This window comes from Heterodontus francisci, chromosome 24 (assembly GCF_036365525.1).
Source record: "Heterodontus francisci isolate sHetFra1 chromosome 24, sHetFra1.hap1, whole genome shotgun sequence".
In the NCBI taxonomy this organism is placed as follows: Eukaryota; Metazoa; Chordata; class Chondrichthyes; order Heterodontiformes; family Heterodontidae; genus Heterodontus; species Heterodontus francisci.
In genome coordinates, this window is record NC_090394.1 from 63,048,114 (window position 1) to 63,073,120 (window position 25,007).

At 41.7% G+C, this 25,007-nt stretch overlaps 1 protein-coding gene across 5 annotated transcripts in view; it reads left to right on the plus strand.

Annotated features, from left to right (window-relative positions):
• grin2aa (glutamate receptor, ionotropic, N-methyl D-aspartate 2A, a) overlaps window positions 1-25,007 on the plus strand; it is a 338,560-nt gene that overhangs the window by 168,299 nt on the left and 145,254 nt on the right. For all 5 annotated transcript variants that reach the window (XM_068056407.1, XM_068056404.1, XM_068056406.1 and 2 more), the window contains exon 4: window positions 5,082-5,196. In XM_068056407.1, the coding sequence (XP_067912508.1) occupies window positions 5,082-5,196 (115 nt within the window). The remainder of the gene's footprint in view (window positions 1-5,081; window positions 5,197-25,007) is intronic.

Sequence of the window (25,007 nt, forward strand, 5' to 3'; positions counted from 1 at the left end):
GGGATTGTCCCTAGTTTGCCTGTAGACAGGGTTGACCTGCCCTAGGTAATGATCTGGCAAGGGTGAAGGTGGTAGCCCCTCCCCCCAGTAGTGAAAGAAAGACCGCAGGAGGTCAAAGAGACGGGCAGTGGCAGTAGACAGACCCCTGCAGTTTCCCTGAATGTGTAGTGGATCAGGCCATGATCAAACCAGCTCCCCCAGAGGAGACTGAATTAGCACTGCAGGCAGATGACCAGGTCTGTCTGTCTGAGACTTTCTTTGGAAAGTTAGGAGACCCAGGGAATGAATTAAATGGATTTTCCCTAGCTGAGGCTCAGCGAGCCGACCCAGTATTGCAAGAGTTAGCACAAGCTGCCCAGTCTGAAAGTGAAGCGCAGGGAGTCCCTGATTGCTACTATTTAAAGAATGAGGTATTGATGAGGAAATGGAGTTCTCTCACAAACCTGAGAAGAAGGAGTGAGCTGTAGTTCACCAGTTCGTGGTGCCGCAGAGGTATTGGAGAGAAATATTAAGACTACAATGGCTGTACATGCCAGTATACGAAACACCAAAGCTCGCATAAGACAGCAGTTTGACTGGCTAAAACTCCATAAAGATGTAGTGGAGTACTGCAGGAGTTGCCACATGTGCCAGGTTGAGAAAAAACCCCAACCTACAGTGAAACCTGCACCCCTAAGTCCTGTACCAGTGTTAGGAGGACCTTCCAGCAGAGGACTGGTGAACTGTAAGGGACCCCCACCGAGAACAAAAAGGACAGGCAGGCATAAGGCTGGCAAAAGGTTAGATGGGAAGGAGGAAAAGTGACCAAGAGGGCAGGTTAAAGGAAGTCCCGGAGAAAGCCTGGATGAAAACCCCTACTGTCCGATCAGCCAACCCTGAAAATTTGAAAAGCTAGACCCCACATCCTCCTATGTAAATGCAGCTACTAGAAGCACCCCACCAGAGATGCTAACAGCATTTACAGGAACCTACAGACAAAGAAAGACCTTGAGAGGGCAGAGAAACTGAGAGGGTGATGCCTCACTTAGTCGAATTGCCATAGGGGAGTGCAATCAAGTCTGCACAAATACCTGCAGGCAGGTGTATCCGAGAGGACAAAGGGGAGATTAGTAAACAATCCTCCTCCACAGTCAGAGGAAAAGGGAACCACCCATCCCCTGGTCAAAAGTCTTTGCATGACTCAGCTAAGCACTGAAAGAGAGTTCAGGATAGACCCACCCACTGACTCTCCTGAAAAAAAATTACCTCAGCAGGAACAAAGACCCTAGGCAGCCATGGAAATGGGCAATGGAAGAGAAACTTCCCCAAAGAAGAATCACATGTTTATTGGGATGCCAAAAAAGGGGCGATTTTAATAAGTTTTAGGATTTCTGAATGAATGAGAGAAATGCATGGGTTTTTCTGTATCTTACATTTTCTCTCGACCCTTTTAATGATATGTGCCTTTTCTCAAATGCAATTTCATTCCGCTGGGTGTGGAGGTGTCATGCTAGGCCTCCACCTGCCAAGAATGAAGGACATTAATTGTGTCATGAACATTGATTTTAAACTGTTACTGGAGTGTAGAAAGGACTTGTTGAACAGATTAGCCGTGGCTAGAAAATACATTTGCATATTAACAGACGGTGATTGGAAGGACAAAGGACCATTCCTTGACACATTCAACCCACAATGGACCTTGATCACCAGATATTGTGTGTAAGAGGAGCATTCCAGAGTCTGCTAAAGTGATACAATCCAAGATGTGGCCAGACCAGTTAGTCACATGACTAACCTGCTTGGCAGCCTGGGTTTTTCTGAATTGTACAAACAGTTTGAACTGAGAGTGTCTGTTTGCTCCTGGATTGAGAATATATCTTCTGTCTGCTCCCATCTCTTTCTCACAAGCCTCTGTATCCACATGAACCCCAAGACAGAAAAGTCTCCTACAGTGAACAAGGTTTAAGAAGAATACTGGGCCCCAACAAAAAGCAAGATCTATCTACAATTAAGGACTCTACAATGAGCTCGAAGAACCATAACAAAAACTCTTCAGATATTGCCTCAAACTTTTCCACTTTATTTTTCTTCTGCTTTTTTCTGTCTCTATTTACATGTGTGTACCGTGCATGCATGCTAGCATGGGAACGTTTTGTATCCGTAGGCATTAACTGAATTAGAGTTTAAGTTTAATAAATTTCAACTTTTCTTCTTTAAACCTAAGAAAGCCTGTTTGTGCTGGTTTCTTTGCCTTATAATTGGAAAGCGGTGAACAAGGGTTCACCAAGGGGGAGCTAAAAACACAGTGTGTTTAAAATAAAACCCTGTTGCAGTAAGACCAAATTAAGGCTGAAAGGGAACCCTAGACCTCTTTCTCACCTGGTCGTAACAGCAGGCATCTCCTTGCTGTCTCTTTCTTGAGGCTTCAACCGTTGGCTGTTGTCCTTAGAGCCTGCTCTCAGGATGCAGCACTAGGTTCCCTTCTTACAACTTGTCTGCCTTCTGAAAATCTGTTAAATTTATCTGGACTGAAAAGTCAATAGCTTATTGGCCTGTTACAATATGCAAAGTCCGGAAGTCTGGTGTCACAGAGCCACCTGGGTCTTCCATTGTTCCCAGTTATTAACCACTGCTTGGTCCATTTGCATCTTCAGGACACTGACTCCTTGTTTTCTGACCCGAAAGTCTGAGTGTGTGAAACCCATTGTTCTTCATGTGTTACCCCGAAGTCTCTTTTTCTTAAAAAAAAAGTATTTGATCTGTCTTGTCCTTTAGCAGAGTGGATGTGAGGTCACTTGACCTTCTGGACTCAATCATAAACTTATAAAAATCACAATTTTTGAAATATAATCATGTTACAAAGTTCAGTGTTCATAACACTGCACAAATTGGCTGCTGTGTTTGCCTACATTATTACAGTGATAACATTTAAAAAATACTTGATTGGTTGTGAAGCACATTGGGACATCCTGGGGATGGGAAAGGCACTATGAAAATTTAGAAGGAGCAATTTCATGTTTTCCTCTGTGAATACATGGAGAAAGCATAATTACAATGTTACATTTACCTTCTATTTGAGCTCCGTTAGCAACTTTTCTGGGTTCTCATCTGTTCTCTGACTACCCTTGCTTTTAATAGTACTGAAATAATTCCTTACTGTTACATTTGTCTGCAGTTTTGGTGTTTTTCTAGGTATCTTTGTGCCCCTTTAATATCCTTTTAGTATGGTTATGCATGTCAGTACATTAATCCCAATGAACTCCTTCACTTTTCTTCCTGCAGCATTTATAGTGTTGTTGCAAAGAAAATGAAAAGTTGCATAGCTGCTGGAATCCATCTGGATTCCTTTAGGGAATTGTGTGATGACTATTTACATCATGCAGAATAGAGAGTGATAATATTTCCTTGCCCTTTGTTTTATATCCAGTTGATTTTGCCAAAGGGCTGGCACATGTAACAGACATTTCTATTATTACCCAAATCTCAAATATAACACAATCCAATCGATGAAACCTCTCCAATGCAATAATCTGAGATGTGTTTGTCTCCGAAAAAAAAACCCTGGAGCAGAAAATAGAAGAATTGCAAATTGCTCCTTCTCACAGATGTATAAAATCTTTCATCTATACTAACAAAGATTTCTGAGAATCAAAGTAACATTTCCACACCAGTTATATTTCTAGATAAAATAAATATTTTATGTTAAAACTTCATGCTAGAACATGCTTTTGCAGACTGAAGGTACATCATTTGTCATTGTAAACTTTAACCAGCTGAAACTCTGATGAAAACCATTTGTCAGTTCTTGTGGGTTTATCAAAATTATCTTTTGACTGTACAACAAAATCACACTTCTTTTGTATTTGTTTTGTTACTCTGAAGTAAGATCTTATATTCTGATACAAAAGCAAAAGACTGCAGATGCTGTAAATATTTTGTTTCTTTACTTGTCCCATCACCACCCCTTTTTGCCTTGCACCCTCAACTCTTTTGTCATTTAATCTCTCCTGTCTTCCACCCTATCACAGACCTCCCCTTTTGTTCTTTTTCCCACCCTCCTGCCTTTCACTTGCTTAAAATTTATTGCATTTCTAACTTTTCCAGTTCTGACGGAAGGTCATCTACCCGAAACATTAACTCCGTTTCTCTCTCCACGGATGTTGCCTGACCTTTAGGGAAGGAAATCTGCCGTCCTTACCTGGTCTGGCCTACATGTGACACCAGACCCACAGCAATGTGGTTGACTCTTAATTGCCCGCTCTAATGGCCTAGCAAGCCACTCAGTTGTCAAGGCCAATTAGGGATGGGCAACAAATGCTGGCCTTGCCAGCGATGCCCACATCCTATGTAAGAATAAAAAACCCTGCTGAGTATTTCCAGCATCTCCTGTTTTTATATCTTATATTATAATACTTTCCAACATCCAACAGTAGAAATGTAGAGAAAATAATCTAACTTATTTAACATGCAGACAAAATGCTATGGATCATTTGTTGTAAACTAATAATTAACATTTGACAAAGCAATGATACTCCGGCAATAAAAATGAGTTGTTTGCATAAAAATAATAACATTTTTACCATAAATAATTAATACATGCTTGCTAAAACTGTCAAACCACTGTAATTATTAATATATTAGTAGACCTGCAAACACATCACATAACCACCATACAAGTGCTGATAATGTAATGTGCAATGGTTTATTTTAACAGATTAAACACTGGGAAGCTAAAGATCTACAGTTCAGGATCCCAGGAGTTGTACTGGGATTGCACCAAGCAGTTGCCCACCAATGATGAAATTGTGGGGTCAATGAAAGGGCACCACCATGAACTGATTATACTTTATTTACAGCTTCGATGAAATATTAGAAAATAGTTCACATGATATGCAAGACTTTTTTATTGGTCACATTACTTATGTTGTTGTTGCAGTATTCAAAAAATATCCATTTTTTAAAGCATAGGTTAAACATTATGTACTAGTCTGTAAATTACATTTAAAACACAACTTATCTTATGAGTCAAAGCTTTTGAACCCCATGATGGACCAGTTAATATTAGCTGTTTTCCATTCATTCCTTACACTGTTTTCTTTCAGGTTTATGATGAATGTGACCTGGAATGGCAGAGATCTCTCCTTCACACGAGATGGATACCAGGCCAACCCTAAGCTAGTGGTGATTGTGCTTAACAGGGAGCGTACCTGGGAAAAGGTTTGTTTTTCATTTCTTTCCTTCCTATTTCAGGGGACAGGCATTGGATTTAGTCAGTCACCTGATTAGAGGCCAAGTGGTCTACCAATTTTCTGTTTTTGTTGTGAGACCTCGGGTCACTTTAATAATCATTTAATTTTGTTTAAATATATTCGTTCTCACTCCTTTACTTGGATGGGAAAGTTCAAGAATTAGGGTCAGGATTCTTCACAGCTAATAATACTTAATAGTCGACTCATGACAGGACTAGATGGAAAGTGTATTTCCATCTCTCTCTCCCCCACACTGCCACCAATGTTCCGTCTGAGTGCCAATATTCTCTTATTGCAAATCACCCAACTTGACAATTTGCTGGTAAATGAGAACACATTCAAATGGCAGTTAGGTTTTGATTTTTAATCATGTAACAGCCATTTGACTGAGAGATATGTATGTGTGTATGAATATATGTATGCGTATATATATGTAGTTACCGGTCTACTTTAGCCAATTTAAAATGTCTGATAAGAACATTTACCTCTTAAATTTCAATGTGCTACACCAACACTGTTCATATAGCACTGTAGCGTGAACTTAATTTTCCTAGATATTACTTTAAATACTTTGTACTTGGTTGGATGAGTTTTTTTTCTTGAAATAAATATTGCCGTTAGAGAGTTGGAGTTAAATGTTCTGATGGAAAGTATACAATTATACTTGTGTGTGACGCTACCTACTTCACTCATTTTTCAGAGGTGAGGGTTGCTTATTAGCTGGTGACCTCAACATTCCACACACCACCACCTACAGGTTAACCCAGAAACTTTTCACTCTTATAAACAGAAAATGTAACTTTCCTGTAATCTGTTATCTTAAACTCTTCATTTACTTCCTCGTATTGTAATAGTTGTGGCTTTGATGCAAGTGGTCCAGGAGTGAAGTAGTTCATCATTGCTGTGTTATTTTTAAAAAAATGCCTATTGTATCTTTGCTGGTGCATTGTGTAATAATTTCAACCTGAAGACTTGTAGCAGTTTTCCTCATTACCACACAGTATGCTTGAGGCTGATGAAACTGTATGCAGACTGGGGAGTAGATCCTTTCAAGCATTTCATACCATTTCGTCATAAATTCCACTTATATGTCTTTGTTGTCAGTAGGCCTCAGGGGAAATCCTCTATCACAAGTTATTACATTCAGGAAACCTTGCGATTACTCAAGTGAAGGCAATTGCATGTCAACAAAAAGCAGCTCTTTAGTATCTTACATCAGGGCAACCTCTATATTGCCAATTCAAGTTCAGAGTAAAACCAATTTTCAGAAATGTGTCTATTTATATCTCAGCATCAGGAAGGTAAAATAAAAAAAAATGGCACTGTGCTGCTAAATTCCATTTTTAAAAATTCAGTTGAATAAAGAACTTCAGAAAAAGGAAGGCCTCAAAATCCTTGCTATCCTCCCATGTGGCAAGAGTGCATCAAAACACACTGTCTAGTTTAAAAAAAAATGCCTTCAACAGATAAAATGTAGGAAGCACATTGACCGAGCAGCCATTCCACTACATACAAGGGGAAGAGGCCATTGATGGTGATGGAAATTGCATGGCTCATCATTTTGTTTTTAAGGTGTACACATGGTACAGGCAAAATGAATCAGAAGGCCTCCTTCTGTGTTAGTCTCAATGGTGATATGGCATTCTAATGCTATTTGTATTGCAGAATAACATATATTTTCACTCAAAAACAAAATGGGCTAATGCAGCAAAAATAGCCGCTGTAGTGTTGGCCACCATAAAATGGGCTCCAAAGTATGATGAAGAGCTTAATTTAAAATTGAAGCATTTTCAGAAAGAGATTATTTTTGCTGCAAGATCAGGACAGCTGCAACACATCACTCAAAGAGACAGGAGATCCATCACTGGTGCAAAATCTCATGCAAATATATGCTGGATATAGCCAAACTCATTAAAAAGGTGGATTTTATTGAATAAATAATAAGAAACAATCCACGCTTAACACTACTACTGCTTCACTGTAATACAATTGGAAAATAATTCCTGTAAGTTTAGGCCATGTAATTAAATGGTAGGTACTTTTTCATTAGAAAAATCTACCTCTTCATCTCTTTTTCCTCCTCACCAGGCATGCATATTTCTACCTCTGTACCACCACCTGACTCCACCCTGACCTTGGCTCATCTGCTGCTGAAACTCTCATCCATGCCATTGTCACATTTTATACTTGACAATTCCAATGCACTCCTGGCAGGCCTCCCATCTTCCTCCATAAATAAACTTGAGTTCCAAAACTCTGTTGCCCATATCTTAACTTGCACTCGAAGTCCTGTTCACCCTTTACTCCTGTATTCATTAACCGACATTGGCCCTGGACCAGCAATGCCTCCATTTTAAAATTCTCATCCTTGTTTTCAAATCCCTTCATGGGCTCTCCCCTCCCTTTCTCTGTAACCTCCTCTAGCTCTACAAGTCCTCGTGATCTCTGCACTCCTCCAATTCTGGCCTATGCACATCCCTGATTTTAGTTGCTCCATTAGTGGTGGCCGTACCTTCAGCTGTCTAGGCCATAAGCTGTGGAATTCCCTCCCAAGCCTCTTCTCCTGTCTACCTCTCTTTCCTCCTTTAAGATGCTCCTTAAAACCTACCTCTTTGACCAAGCTTTTGACCTTAATACCTCCTTATGTGGTTCAGTGTAAAATTTTGTTTGGTAACACTCCTGTGAAGCATCTTGGGACATTTTACGATGCTAACAGTATTATGCCAATTGTTGTTTAGCTAAAATCAAGAGCTTGCTGACCCTCCCTGCTCCAAATCCTGGATTAAATTTCGATGACATTGTGTTTGATAATTGGAGCCCTGCAATGCACTAAAAAATGATAATGGAAATTGAAGGATTGTATCAAAGTCCTGGATATAAATGTCAAAGATGGAAGACTTTACCGTAAGATCTGAAGGCAAATTACTTGAATTTGTTACTGTATCTGTCAAACCACTTTCATTGTCTGTGCTTACAAATAATTGCTTCCGCCTAAATATCAGATGTTCTGAGTTGAAGATGACTGAGTAAGGCAGAACGTGAGAGAGAATTATATAGGATCTTGGAGGAACCATGCAATGCCAGTAGAGGGGCCTTAGGGAATGTTGGCATCAAACCAAATGTGAGCCCTTGTTAAATTTATGATCTTCAAGGGAATCCTTTTTATTGCATGAGTAAGGATGACCCAGTAAGCCACAATTGAGTTATGATGGCCAAGTGAACATAAAGGATAGTTTATGTTTCCTAAGTCAGTATCCTTTTTTTATGTTGCAGGGTTACAGTTTTCAATAAAAAATAAATAAAAGGATAAAATATAATTTACTCCAGTGTTTATTTTTCTTTCAAAACTGTGAAGCACTAAAGACAGAGCGGTTATTGTGACTTCATTATGTAACTAAATTTCATAGCAGTTAGTGACATGTGCAGATTTTCTCCCATGGACGTTAAATAATTGTGTGCAATAAAAATCAGAATTAACAAGAAAATAAACACCAAATGCTAAAAATCTGAAATAAAAACAGAAAATGCTGGAAATACACAGTAAGTCATAGAATCATACCGCACAAAAGGAGGCCACTCGGCCCATCATAGCTGTGCCAGCTCTTTGAAAGAGCTTTCCAATTAGCTCCACTCTCCTCCTCTTTCGCCATAGTTCTGCAATTCTTTTTCTCCATCGAGTATTATCGAATTCCCTTTTGAAAATTGCCATAGAATCTGCTTCCACTGCCCTTTCAGGCAGTGCATTCCAGATCTTAACGACCCACTGTATAAAAAAATTCTCCTCATCTCCCCTCTGGCTCTTTTCCCAATTACCTTAAATACGAACATACGAACGAGGAGCAGGAGTAGGCCATTTGGCCCCTTGAACCTGCTCCGCCATTCCATAAGATTAAGGCTGATCTATTTGTGGACTCAACTCCACTTTCCTGCCTACCCCTATACCATTTGACTGCCTTGTTTTTCAAGAATATGTCTACGTCTGCCTTAAAAACATTCAAAGACCCTGTCTCCACTGCTCCCTGGAGAAGAGAGTTCTGCAGACTCATGACTTTCTGAGAGAAAATATTTCTCCTCATCTCTGTTCTAAATGGGAGACCCCTTATTTTTAAACTGTGCCTCATAGCTTTAGTCTCTCCCACAAGGGGAAACTTCCTTTCAACATCAACCCTGTCAAGTCCCCTCAGGATCTTATATGTTTCAGTAAGATCACCGCTCATCCTTCTAAACTCCAATAAATACAGACCCAACCTGTCCAACCTTTCCTCATAAGATAACCAAGAGTTACTTGGACACTGTGTTTCAGGAGACCCTTAGATTAATTGCATCCAATCTGGACCATGGTCAGGGACAGGAGGGTGTGACTGCGAGTGAGGCAGGTATGGGGATCCAGAATTTAGCTTTGGAAGAGCCTCAGCCAGTGCCCTTATCCAATAGGTATGAGGTTCTTGCTCCCGGTGTGGACGAGGGCACAGACTGCAGGGAGGATGAGCAAACTGACCACAGCACCGTGATTCAGAGTGCCATTCAAGTGGGGGGAGAAAAGAGAAATGTAGTTGTAGGAGGGGATAGCATAGTTAGGGGAATAGATAGTGTTCTCTGCAGCAAAGACAGAGAGTCCCGAAGGCTGTGCTGTCTACCTGGTGCCAAGGTTAAGGACATCTCTTCTGGGCTAGAGAGGACCTTGGAGTGGGAGGGAAAAGATCCAGTTGTCGTTGTCCATGTAGGAACCAACGACATAGGTAGGAGTAGGAAAAAGGATCTGCTGAGGGACTATGAGCAGCTCGGGGCCAAATTATAAAACAGAACCACAAAGGTAATAATCTCCGGATTACTACCTGAGCCACGTGCAAATTGGCATAGGGTAAATAAGATTAGAGATGTAAATGTGTGGCTCAAAGATTGGTGTTGGAGAAATGAGTTCCGATTCATGGGACACTGGCACTGTACTGGGGAAGGAGAGAGCTGTTCCGTTGGGATGGGCTTCACTTGAACCATGCTAGGACCAGTGTCCTGGTGAATCATATAACTAGGGTTGTAGATAAGGCTTTAAACTAAATAGTGGGGGTGAGGGTTCGATTGAAGGAAAGTTTAAAAAGTCGGATAGTAACGAGAGAGCAGAGGTGCAGGGCAGTGAAGGGGCATACATTAATCAGAGTGTGACAGGTAGGGACAGAGAATACAAGCATAAGATTGCAGCAGAAATTAAAACCAGACTAGGTAAAAATGGTAAAAAGTCAAAGCTAAAGGCTCTTTATCTGAATGCATGTAGCATTTGTAACAAGATAGATGAGCTGATGGCACAGATAGAAATAAATGAATATGATTTGATAGCTATCACTGAGACGTGGTTGCAGGATGACCAGGACTAGAATCTTAATGTTCAAGGATTTTCAACGTTCCAGAAGAATAGGCAGAAAGGAAAAAAAGGTGGGGTAGCTTTGCTGTTAAAGGAAGGGATCAGTGCAGTTGTGAGTAATGATATAGGTGTAATAGATCGTGACGTAGAATCAGTTTGGGTGGAAATAAGGAATAGCAAGGGAAAGAAATCATGCGTGGGCATGGGCTATAGGCCCCTGAAGATTTGCCTCTCTAGGACAAAATATTAATCAGGAAATAATGGAGGCGTGTAAGAAAGGCACTGCAATTATCATGGGTGATTTTAATCTACATATAGACTGGATAAATCAAATTGGCAAGGATAGCATGGAAGACGGATTTGTAGAGTGCCTCAGGGATTGTTACTTAGAGCAATATGTTGCAGAACCTACCAGGGAACAGGCTATTTTAGATTTGGTATCGTGTAATGAGGCAGGATTAATAAGAGATCTCATAGTTAAGGATCCTTTAGGGGAAAGTGATCATACCATGGTAGAATTTCAAATTCAGTTTGAAGGTGAGCAACTCGGGTCTCAAACCAGTGTCTTCAACTTAAACAAGGACAATTACAGAGGTATGAAGAAAGAGTTGACTAAAGCGGGCTGGGAAGATAGACTACCAGGGAAGTCAGTAGATGAGCAGTGGCAGACTTTTAAGCAGATATTTCATAACACTCAGCAAACATTTGTTCCGGTCAGAAGGAAGGACTCGAAGAGAACAATGAACCACCCGTGGATATCAATGGAAGTTAAGGAGAGTATCAAATCAAAAACAAAGGCGTACAATGCGGTGAAAACGAGTGGTCGGCCAGAGGATTGGGAATTTTTTAGAAACCAGCATTGGATGACTAAAAAACTAATAAAGAGGGAGAAAATTGATTATGAGAGTAAATTGGCAAGAAATATAAAAACAGTGAGACTTCCATGGGTATATTAAAAGGAAGAGAGTAGCTAAAGTAAGTGTGGGGCCCTTAGAGGATGAGACTGGGGAATTAATAACAGGGAACAGGGAAATGGCAGATAATTTAAATCAATATTTTGCATCAGTCTTCACGGTGGAGGACACTATAAACATCCCAACAATAATAGATGAGCAAGGTGTAAATGGGAGGGAGGAACTTGTAACAATCTCTATCACGAGGGAAAAGGTGCTGGACAAACTGATGGGACTAAAGGCAGACAAGTCACCAGGAACTGATGGCCTGCACCCAAGGGTTTTAAAAGAAGTGGCTGCAGAGATAGTGGAGGCATTGGTCATAGTATACCAAAACTCACTGGATTCCGGTAGGGTGCCAGTGAATTGGAAAACCATTAATGTGACACCCCTATTCAAGAAAGGAGGGAGACAGAAAGCAGGAAACTACAGACCAGTTAGCTTAACATCAGTCATTGGGAAAATGCTTGAGTCGATTATTAAGGAAGAAATAACAGGACATTTAGAAAAACATAATGCAGTCAAACAGAGTCAACATGGTTTTATGAAAAGGAAGTCATGTTTGACAATTTTCTTAAGAGTTCTTTGAGGATGTAACAAGCATAGTGGATAAAGGTGAACTGGTAGATGTGTATTTGGATTTTCAGAAGGTATTTGATAAGGTGCCACATAAAAGGTTATTGCAGAAAATAGGAGCTCAGGGCATTGGGGATAAGGTGCTGACATGGATCGAGGATTGGCTAACACACAGAAGGCAGAGAGTCGGGATCGATGGGTCTTTTTCAGGTTAGAAAGCCGTAACTAGTGGAGTGCCACAAGGATCGGTCCTAGAGCCTCAGCTATTTACTATCTATATTAATGACTTAGAGGAAGGGAGAGAGTGTAGTGTATCCAAATTTGCTGACAATACAAAAATAGGTGGGAAGGCATGTTGTGATGAGGACACAAAGAATTTGCAAATGGATATAGATAGGTTAAGTGAGTGGGCAAAAATTTGACAGATGGTGTTCAATGTGGGAAAGTGTGAGGTAATCCACTTTGGTAGGAAGAACAAAAAGGCAGATTATTATTTAGATGGAGAAAGACTAAAAAATACTGCTGTACAGAGGGATCTGGGTGTTCTTGTGCATGAAACACAAAAGGTTAGCATGCAGGTGCAGCAAGTAATTTATTGCTAGGGGGTTAGAGTTTAAAAATAGGAAAGTCCTGTTACAACTGTACAGGGTGTTGGTGAGGCCACATCTGGAGTACTGCGTTTTCGTCCCCGTATTTAAAGAAGGATATGCTAGCATTGGAGGCAGTTCAGAAAAGGTTCACTAGGCTGATTCCTGGGATGAAAGGGCTGTCTTATCAAGAACGTCTAAACAGGTTAGGCTTTTATTCATTGGAGTTCAGAGGAATGACAGGTGATCTTATAGAAACATATAATATTTTAAGGGGGCTCGACAGGGTAGATGTTGAGAAGATGTTTCCACTAGTGGGGGAGTCTCAAACTAGGGGACACAGTTACAGAATAAGGGGGCACACATTTAAAACTGAGATGCGAAGGAATTTCTTCTCTCAGAGGGTGATGAATCTCTGGAATTCGCTGCCTCAGAGAGTTGTGGAGGCTAGGTCACTAAATGTATTTAAGGAGGAGGTAGATAGATTTTTGAAATCCTGGGGAGTCGAGGGTTATGTGGAGCAGGCCTGAAAGAGAAGTTGAGGATTGGGACAGATCAGCCATGATCTTATTGAATGGCGGGGCAGACTTGAGGGGCTGAATGGCCTACTCCTCTTGTTTCTTATGTTCTTATGTTCTCTCATCCCAGGAATCAGTCACGTGAACCTTCTCTGAACTGCTTCCAATGCAATTATATTCTTTTGTAAGTAAGGAGACCAAAACTGTACACAATACTCTAGATGTGGTCTCACCAATGTCCTGTACAACTGTAGCAAAACATCTCTATATTTATATTCCATTCCCCTTGCAATAAACAACAACATTGTATTTGCCTTCTTAATCACTTGCTGTACCTGCATACTAACTTTTTGTGTTTCATGCACTAGGACACCCAGATCCCTCTGCATCTCAGAGCTGTTCAATCTCTCTCCATTTAAATAATATATTGCTTTTATATTCTTCCGCCAAAGTGGACAAGTTCACACTTTCCCACATTATACTCAATCTGCCAAATCTTTGCCCACTTGCTTAACCTATCTATATACCTTTGCAGACTCCTTATGTCTTCTTCACAACTTACTCACCTACCTATCTTTGTATCATCAGCAAATTTAGCGACCATACATTCTGTCCCTTTATCCAATTCATTGATATAGATTGTAAATAGTTGAGGCCCCAGCACTGATCCCTGTGGCACTTTACTAGTTACAGCTTGCCAAACCAAAAATGACCCATTTATGCCTACTTTCTGATTCCTGTTAGCTAACCAATCCTCTATCCATGCTAATATGTTACCCCCTGTACCACGGGCTCTTATTTTGTTCAGTAACCTTTGATGCAGCACCTTGTCAAATGCCTCCTGGAAATCCAAGTACACCACATTCACAGGTTCCCCTTTATCCATGTTGTTTGTTACTTCCTCAAAGAACTCTAATAGATTACTCAAACACAATTTCCCTTTCACAAGACCATATTGACTCTGCCTGATTGCATTGAGATTTTCGAAATGACCAGCTGTAACCTCCTTAATAATAGATTCAATCATTTTTCCTCTGACAGATGTTAAGCTAACTGACCTGTAGTTGCCTGCTTTCCGTCTTCCTCCTTTCTTGAATAGTGGAGTTACAATCGCTATTTTACAATCTGATGGGACCTTTCCAGAATCGAGGGAATTTTGGAAGATTAAAACCAATGCATCCACTATCTCAGCAGACACTTCTTTTAAAACCTGAGGATGACGTCTGTCAGAACCTGGGGACTTGTCAGCTTTTAGTTCTAATAATTTTCGGAGTACCCTTTCCCTGGTGAGAAACAAAGAACAAAGAACAAAGAAAATTACAGCACAGGAACAGGCCCTTCGGCCCTACAGGCCTACGCCGATCCAAATCCTCTATCTAAACCTGTTGCCTATTTTCTAAGGGTCTGTATCTCTTTACTTCCTGCCCATTCATGTATCTGTCTAGATATATCTTAAAAGACGCTATCGTGCCCGCGTCTACCACCTCCGCTGGCAACGCGTTCCATGCACCCACCACCCTCTGCGTAAAGAACTTTCCACGCATATCCCCCCTAAACTTTTCCCCTCTCACTTTGAACTCGTGTCCCCTTGTAATTGAATCCCCCACTCTGGGAAAAAGCTTCTTGCTATCCACCCTGTCTATACCTCTCATGATTTTGTACACCTCAATCAGGTCCCCCCTCAACCTCCATCTTTCTAATGAAAATAATCCTAATCTACTCAACCTCTCTTCATAGCTAGCGCCCTCCATACCAGGCAACATCCTGGTGAACCTTCTCTGCACCCTCTCCAAAGCATCCACATCCTTTTGGTAATGTGGCGACCAGAACTGCACGCAGTATTCCAAATGTGGCCGAACCAAAGTCCTATACAACTGTAACATGACCTGCCAACTCTTGTACTCAATACCCCGTCCGATGAAGGAAAGCATGCCGTATGCCTTCTTGACCACTCTATTGACCTGCGTTGCCACCTTCAGGGAACAATGGACCTGAACACCCAAATCTCTCTGTACATCAATTTTCCCCAGGACTTTTCCATTTACTGTATAGTTCACTCTTGAATTGGATCTTCCAAAATGCATCACCTCGCATTTGCCCTGATTGAACTCCATCTGCCATTTCCCTGCCCAACTCTCCAGTCTATCGATATTCTGCTGTATTCTCTGACAGTCCCCTTCACTATCTGCTACTCCACCAATCTTAGTGTCGTCTGCAAACTTGCTAATCAGACCACCTATACTTTCCTCCAAATCATTAATGTATGTCACAAACAACAGTGGTCCCAGCACGGATCCCTGTGGAACACCACTGGTCACACGTCATCATTTTGAGAAACTCCCTTCCACTGCTACTCTCTGTCTCCTGTTGCCCAGCCAGTTCTTTATCCATCTAGCTAGTACACCTTGGACCCCATGCGCCTTCACTTTCTCCATCAGCCTACCATGGGGAACCTTATCAAACGCCTTACTGAAGTCCATGTATACGACATCTACAGCCCTTCCCTCATCAATCAACTTTGTCACTTCCTCAAAGAATTCTATTAAGTTGGTAAGACATGACCTTCCCTGCACAAAACCATGTTGCTTATCACTGATAAGCCCATTTTCTTCCAGATGGGAATAGATCCTATCCCTCAGTATCTTGTCCAGCTGCTTCCCTACCACTGACGTCAGGCTCACCGGTCTATAATTACCTGGATTATCCCTGCTACCCTTCTTAAACAAGGGGACAACATTAGCAATTCTCCAGTCCTCCGGGACCTCACCCGTGTTTAAGGATGTTGCACAGATATCTGTTAAGGCCCCAACTATTTCCTCTCTCGCTTCCCACAGGAACCTGGGATAAATCCCATCCGGACTTGGGGACTTGTCCACCTTAATGCCTTTTAGAATACCCAACACTTCCTCCCTCCTTATGCCGACTTGACCTAGAGTAATCAAACATCTGTCCCTAACCTCAACATCCGTCATGTCCCTCTCCTCGGTGAATACCGATGCAAAGTACTCATTTAGAATCTCACCCATTTTCTCTGACTCCACGCATAACTTTCCTCCTTTGTCCTTGAGTGGGCCAATCCTTTCTCTAGTTACCCTCTTGCTCCTTATATATGAATAAAAGGCTTTGGGATTTTCCTTAACCCTGTTTGCTAAAGATATTTCATGACCCCTTTTAGCCCTCTTAATTCCTCGTTTCAGATTGCGCCTACAATCCCGATATTCTTTCAAAGCTTCATCTTTCTTCAGCCGCCTAGACCTTATGTATGCTTCCTTTTTCCTCTTAGCTAGTCTCACAATTTCACCTGTCATCCATGGTTCCCTAATCTTGCCATTTCTATCTCTCATTTTCACAGGAACATGTCTCTCCTGCACGCTAATCAACCTCTCTTTAAAAGCCTCCCACATATCAAATGTGGATTTACCTTCAAACAGCTGCTCCCAATCTACATTCCCCAGCTCCTGCCGAATTTTGGTATAGTTGGCCTTCCCCCAATTTAGCACTCTTCCTTTAGGACCACTCTCGTCTTTGTCCATGAGTATTCTAAAACTTACGGAATTGTGATCACTATTCCCAAAGTAGTCCCCTACTGAAATGTCAACCACCTGGCCCGGCTCATTCCCCAACACCAGGTCCAGTATGGCCCCTTCCTGAGTTGGACTATTTACATACTGCTCTAGAAAACCCTCCTGGATGCTCCTTACAAATTCTGCTCCATCTAGATCTCTAACACTAAGTGAATCCCAGTCAATGTTGGGAAAATTAAAATCTCCTATCACCACCACCCTGTTGCTCCTACAGCTTTCCATAATCTGTTCACATATTTGTACCTCTATCTCACGCTCGCTGTTGGGAGGCCTGTAGTACAGCCCCAACATTGTTACCGCACCCTTCCTATTTCTGAGTTCTGCCCATATTGCCTCACAGCTCGAATCCTCCATAGTGCCTTCCTTCAGCACAGCTGTGATATCCTCTTTGACCAGTAATGCAACTCCTCCACCCCTTTTTCCTCCCTCTCTATCCCGCCGGAAGCATCGGTATCCTGGGATATTTAGTTGCCAATCATGCCCTTCCCTTAACCAAGTCTCAGTAATAGCAATAACATCATACTCCCAGGTACTAATCCAAGCCCTAAGTTCATCTGCCTTACCTATTACACTTCTTGCATTAAAACAAATACACCTCAGACCACCAGTCCCTTTGCTTTCATCATCTGCTCCCTGCCTACTCTTTCCCTTAGTCACGCTGACTTCATTATCTAGTTCCTTACAGGCTTTAGTTGCTACATCCTTACTCTCCACTGACCTCATTTGGTTCCCATCCCCCTGCCACATTAGTTTAAACCCTCCCCAACAGCGTTAGCAAAAGCACCCCCAAGGACATTGGTTCCAGTCCGGCCCAGGTGTAGACCGTGATGGTAATTGTTTTAAGTTCCTCCCTCCCTTTCAACTCTTGTATCACAATTATTTCTGGGATGTTATTTGTATCCTCTACAGTGAAGAGAGATGCAAAAAATCTGTCCAGTTCCTCTGCCATTTCCTTATTTCCATTATTAACTCCCAAGACTCACTCTGTCGAGGACCAACACTCACTTTACTTACTCTTTTCCTTTATCATACCTGTAGAGACTCTTCTTATCCATTTTTATATTTCTAGATAGCTTTCTCTTGTACTCTAATTTCTCTCTCATTATTCTTTTCGTCATTCTTTGCTGCTTTCTGTCTAATCTTCTGACCTGCCACTACTCTTCACTGAATGGTACACTTTTTCTTTCAATTTGATACTATCTTTAACTTCATTAGTTAGCCAAGGAAGGTGCGTCCTTCCTCTGGAGTCTTTCTTTCTCACTGGAATGTATCTTTGCTGAGTGTTATGAAATATCTCCTTAAATGTCTGCCACTGAATCTCTACTAACCTATCCCTTAACCTAATTTCCCTGTTTACTTTCGCCAGCTCTGTCTTCAAATGCTCATAATTACCCTTATTTAAGTTTAAAACACTAACCTTAGATCCACTTTTCTCACCCTCAGACTGAATGCGAAATTCATTCATGTTGTGATCACTGCTACCTACGGGCACCTTTACTATGAAGTCATTAATTAATCCTGTTGTGTTACACATTACCAGATCTAGAATGGCCTGCTCTCTGGTTGGCTTTAGAATGTAATGCTCTAAGAAACTGTCTGGAAAACATTTGCTACGACCAAGTGAGAAAGGGTCTAGGGAGTTCCCTCTCAGCCTTTGCCTGGTTTAACCGTAACAGGGTTTAATTTTTAAATACCATGTTTTTAGCTTCCCCCTTAGTGAATCCTTGTTCACTGCTCCAATTGTAAGGCTAAGAAATCAAACAGGTTTCCTTAGATGTGAACAAGAAAGGTAAAAGTTTATTCATCTTAAACTCTAATCCAGTTAATGACTACGAATATGTGACGCAACCATGCTAGCGTGCATACGCGATAAATACACAAGCAGATAGAGACAGAAAAAGAAGAAGGAATAAAGGGGAAAAGTTTGAGGCAATATCTGGTAGTTACAGTCCTTTAAGTTCAATGTGGAGTCTTTGGTTGCCGGTAAGTCTTGAAATTCTTTGGGGCCCAGTTCACGCTTCAACTTGTTCCTATGTAGGAGTCTTTTCTCTCTTGAGATTTACGTGTCTTCCGTGGGTCCAGTGGCTTGGGGAGAAAGCGAGAGAGAGAGGTAGCCAGGTGAGACACTTGCTTGTTTCAGCTTCAGTTTCACACTGCCTTCTGGGTCTTTCTCTGTGGCACAATTCAAAAAAATCCCAGGCTGCCCAACAGATTAGTCATGTGACTAGCTGGTTTAACCAGTCCTGGCTCTGTGGATTGCATCATCTTAGCAGGGCCTGGAATGTGTTTCCTTACACCTTCAATGTCTGGTGATCAAAATCCATTTGGGTTAATTGAAGCAGGGAATAGCCCTTTGTCTCCTCAAGCAGTGTCTCTTAGTATGCATATGTCCTTTCAGACCAGTGTTTGGTGATCTTCAAACAAGTTATTTCTTCACTCCGGCAACAATTTGAAATCAATGTTCATATGACAAAATTAATATGCCTCATTCTTGGCAGGTGGGGGGGTCTGTACGACACACTGTATGAACTCATTAGCCAGGCTATCTTTGCCAATCTGATGCGTCCAATTTATATGTAGATTAAAATCACCATAATTATTGCCATACCTTTCTCACAAGCCCCCATTATTTCTGCCTGTATATACCATCCTACAGTATGGTTACTATTAGGGGGCTTATAAACTACTCCCACAAGTGACTTCTGACCTTTACTATTGCTTATCGCTACCCAAACTGATTTTACATCTTGATTTTGAGAACTAAGGCCGCCTCTTTCTATTGTACTAATGTCATCCTTAATTAACAGAGCTACACCTCCACCTTTTCCTCGTCTCCTGTCCTTCTGAAATGTCATGTACCCTTGAATATTCAGGTCCCAGCCTTTGTCATCTTGCAGCCGTGTCTCTGTAATGGCTATCAGATCATACATATTTATTTCTATTTGAGCTATCAATTCATTTGTTTTGTTACAAATGCTATACGCATTCAAGTACACAGCCGTCAGTTCTGTCTTTTTATTATTTACGCAACCTCTAGCCTTAGCTGCTTGCACACTCTTAATTTTGTATATTCTGTCCCTTCCTGCCATGCTTTGATTATTATTTCCCTTATTGCTACCTTGCTCTCTTGCCTTGTCCTTTTTCTTTCATTTAACATATCTTCTCTCACTTGATCCCTTGCCCCCACTATTTAGTTTAAAGCCCTCTCCAGCACCCTAGTTATATGACTCACCAGAACGCTTGTCCTAGCATGGTTCTGGTGAAGACCATCCTCATAGTACAGTTCCCACTTTCCCCAGTACTGATGCCAGTGCCCTTTGAATTGAAACCCATTTCTCCCACACCAATCTTTGAGCCAGGCGTTTAACCTCCTAATCTTATTTATCCTTCGCCAACTTGCTCGTGGCTCAGGTAATAATAAAGAGATTATTACCTATGAGGTTCTGCTTTTTAATTTAGCCCCTAGCCGTTCATACTCCCTATGCAGAGTCTCTTTCCTCGTGTTACGACTGAGGCGGGAGTAATGCACTGTCAATTCAGTACCACTACTCCACAATCCATAGCATATTCTTAAAGTTTTCCCACCTCCCGGAAATTCGCCAAATTAAACACTTTATTAACCCCCAAAATAAAACAGACCAAACCAGGTATCTTGAAACAACAACAAATTAGCTCTTTATTAATAGACTAAATCTTAAACACTATTGAGATAAACCTATGTCTAAAAGACTTTATAACTTCTTATTTATCCTAACCCTAATGCACACAAACATTCAAAATCCGGTTAACCGATTTAAAAATAATGTTTCTTGGGAATAAATAAGTAGCTGGATTGTAAGTCTTTATGGGTTATGCTCCTGGTTGGTGATGTGTCCGGAGAAGAAGAGTCAGATGCCTCTCGAAGTCTCCAGGTGAATTTGATGAACTGACCCTAAGGGATAGGCATTCAAAGCACTTCGGTTGCAGCAGGCGTCATACAGTTCTTTCAACAAGGAGTATTCAGCAAAGTCTATTCAGATTTTAAAATTGGTACTCGTTCAGTAGAAACTTTATTGAGAATTCCAGCAAACACAGCGAGACAACAGTGTCACTTCTGAGGCAAAGACCTCTTAGAGTTTGGAAGTAAAAAAGGAATTTGCTACCTCCAACAATACAAATGTTCTTTTCCCAGAAGTTTTTTTCCTGTATAGGCAATTGCACAGCCTGTAGCTCATGTAGATTTTTCTGTTGAAATATAGACCACTTCTTCCTTGAGAGCATGCTTTGCTGGTTTCCAGACCAAACTGGTTTAAGCCAGTCTTTTACACACAGTCAAAAGTTACAATACCATGTGACCTCCTCTCTGTCCTGCAGTTGCTAGGAAACGGGTGCAGCTGCTGGCACACTGTGCCCCTTTGTTTTGAAAAGCACACTCTTTTTAAACAGAGTCTTAAAGGCACACTGTTTTTAAACAGAGGAGAAAAAATCAATTCCATGACAGTTCCACGCTTGTCAAAATGAAACGGCATTCCTGAATGTGTTTCATTACAATGCAAAACAGAAACTGGAAAAAAGCACTCTAAACATATTTTCACATTCATACCTCCATTCACTCTACTGATAATTAACAGAATGTTTCTTTGCACCATTGTCATTCATGCAACTTAACAAGGTTAAATTCGTGACAAAGCATCAGCGATAACATTGTTCTTCCCCGAAATATGTACAATCTTCAAATGATAAGGCTGTAACAATAAACTCCATCTAAATATTCTAGCATTTTTGGCTTTTAAATTTTTCCACGAACGTTAATGGGTTATGGTCAGTGTATTTTAGTGTTTCTTTATAGTCTTGGCAGGCATATAATTCGAAATGTTTGACAGCCAGCAAAAGTCCTAATGTTTCTACTTCCACAGTGGAATACTTTTTTTTGGTGGCAATTTAGTTTTGTTGAAAAGTACCCTACTGGTTTTTCTATGTCTGATATATCATCCTGCAATAGAACTGCACCAACCCCCAGATCGCTAGCATCAATCGTAATCTTGAAAGGTTTAGCAAAATTTGGAGCAGCCAACACTGGTTCATTAGTTAAGATTGCCTTTAACTTTTCAAAAGCTGCCTGGCATGCATCTGACCATACTACTTTGGTTTTCTTCTTTTGTAGCAAATCGGTTAATGCAGCACTAAAATTACAGACAAACTTCCTGTAAAAACTACATTTTCCTAAAAAACATCATTATTTCACTTTTAGATTTAGGGATAGGAAATTCCACTAAGGCTTGTACTTTTGCTGTTTTTGGCAATACTTGTCGTTGCCTCACTATGTGTCTGAGGTAAGGTACTCTTGCTTTTCCGAATTCGTTTTTTGTCCGATTTACTACTGAGTCCACTGCTTGCAACTTTTTAAACAGAATTTTTAGCTGGTTTAAGTGTTCTTGCCAAGTCTTACTGTATATTAGTACATCATCCAGATACACTACACAGTTGGGAACACTGGCTACCACCCAATTCAGTAATCTTTGAAAAATGACTGGGGCATTTTGTAGCCCAAATGGCATCATCCGGCACTGATAAAGACCGTCTGGTGTTACAAAAGCTGATATCTCTTTAGCTCGAGGAGTCAAAGGCACTTGCTTGTATCCCTTTAACAAGTTGATCTTGGTAAGAAATCTAGCACTACCCAGTCTGTCAATACAGTCTTCTAAACGAGGAATTGGGTAGGAGTCTGCCTTAATTACTGCATTGACTTTTCTGTAGTCTATGCAAAGTCGGGTTGACCCATCAGGTTTAGGCACCAGAACTATTGGTAAACTCCAGCTGCTTTGACTCGGCTCAATTAAATTGTTTTCCAGCATGTATTGGATTTTTGCTTTTACTTGGGCCTGTTTGTCTGGACTTAAGCGGTAAGGATGTTGCTTTAAAGGAACGGATTCCCCTATATCCACATTATGTGTGGCTAAGGTTGTACATCCTGGTTTATCACTAGAGACTCTTTTAAATGTTGTGAAAAGCCTGGTGAGGTCTTCACGTTGTTTTGCATCTTAGTGCAAAAGCATGTTGTGAAATTTTCCTAGCCATTCTGTATTTGCTAACCGGAGAGTTGGAGGTTCAATCTCTAAATTGTCTAGGCCTCCTTCTGCATCATCCTCACTATCCTTTTCCTTCTCAACAGTCCATATTACCCGACATACCTGTACTGGCTTATCCTCCTCCCTGCGATAATATTGCTTTAACATACTGATATGACACAACTGGTTCTACTTCTGGCGATCAGGGGTGTCAATCAAGTAATCTACCTTACCTACTCTTTTGATCACTTTATATGGGGCACTGAACTGTGCTTTTAATGGTCCCCTCTCTAATGGTAACAACACCAATACTACACCAGGATGGTTTGAGGGCTCTCCGCTTCTTCCTGGAACAGAGGCCCAACCAGTCCCCATCCACCACCACCCTCCTCCGCCTGGCTGAACTTGTTCTCACATTGAACAACTTCTCCTTCAACTCCACGCACTTCCTTCAAGTAAAAGGTGTCGCTATGGGTACCCGCATGGGTCCTAGTTATGCCTGTCTTTTTGTGGGATATGTCGAGCATTCTTTGTTCCAGTCCTACTCAGGCCCCCTCCCCCAACTCTTTTTCCGGTACATTGATGACTGTATCGGTGCCGTTTCCTGCTCCCGCCCCGAACTCGAAAACTTTATCAACTTTGCTTCCAATTTCCACCCTTCTCTCACCTTTACATGGTCCATCTCTGACACTTCCCTTCCCTTCCTCGACTTCTCTGTCTCCATCTCTGGGGATAGGTTGTCTACCAATATCCATTATAAGCCCACTGACTCCCACAGCTACCTCGACTACACTTCTTCACACCCTACCTCCTGTAAGGACTCCATTCCATTCTCCCAGTTTCTCCGTCTCCGACGCATCTGCTCTGATGATGCTACCTTCCATGACGGTGCTTCTGATATGACCTCCTTTTTCCTCAACCGAGGATTTCCCCCCACTGTGGTTGACAGGGCCCTCAACCGTGTCCGACCCATTCCCCGCACCTCTACCCTCACCCCTTCCCCTCCCTCCCAGAACCGTGACAGGGTTCCCCTTGTCCTCACTTTTCATCCCACCAGCCTCCATATCCAAAGGATCATCCTCCGCCATTTTCGCCACCTCCAGCGTGATGCCACTACCAGTCGCATCTTCCCCTCCCTTCCCCTGTCAGCATTCCGAAGGGATCGTTCCCTCCGCGACACCCTGGTCCACTCCTCCATTACCCCCACCACCTCGTCCCCGTCCCAGGGCACCTTCCCTTGCAATCGCAGGAGGTGTAATACCTGCCCATTTACCTCCTCTCTCCTCACTATCCCAGGCCCCAAACACTCCTTTCAGGTGAAGCAGCGATTTACTTGTACTTCTTTCAATGTAGTATACTGTATTCGCTGCTCACAGTGTGGTCTCCTCTACATTGGGGAGACCAAGCGCAGACTGGGTGACCGCTTTGCGGAACATCTCCGCTCAGTCCGCAAGCAGGACCCTGAGCTTCCGGTTGCTTGCCATTTCAACACTCCCCCCTGCTCTCATGCTCACATCTCTGTCCTGGGATTGCTGCAGTGTTCCAGTGAACATCAACGCAAGCTCGAGGAACAGCATCTCATCTACCGATTAGGCACACTACAGCCTGCCGGACTGAACATTGAGTTCAATAATTTCAGAGCATGACAGCCCCCCACTTTACTTTCATTTTTAGTCATTTTTTCTTCCTTTTTTTTTGCATTCCTTTTTACATTTTTTGCATTTATTTCATTTCATCTTAGTTTGTTCAGTTTGCTTACCCACTGTTTTTTTCAGGTTGTTTTTCTTCAGGTTTGCACTTGCTGATGTTCTATATTCAGTATATTCACACCTAATCTGTACTAATGCTTTGTCTTTCAAAACACCATTAACATATTGTTTGCCTTTGCTCTGTGACCTTTTGGTCAGCTATGTGGCCTGGTCCAATCTGCACCTTCTCCTTTGTTATCTCTTGCCCAACCCCCACCTCACTTGTTTATAATCTGTGACTTTTCTAATATTTGTCAGTTCCGAAGAAGGGTCACTGACCCGAAACGTTAACTCTGCTTCTCTTTCCACAGATGCTGCCAGACCTGCTGAGTGAATCCAGCATTTCTTGTTTTTGTTTCAGATTTCCAGCATCCGCAGTATTTTGCTTTTATACCAATACTTCATCCCCT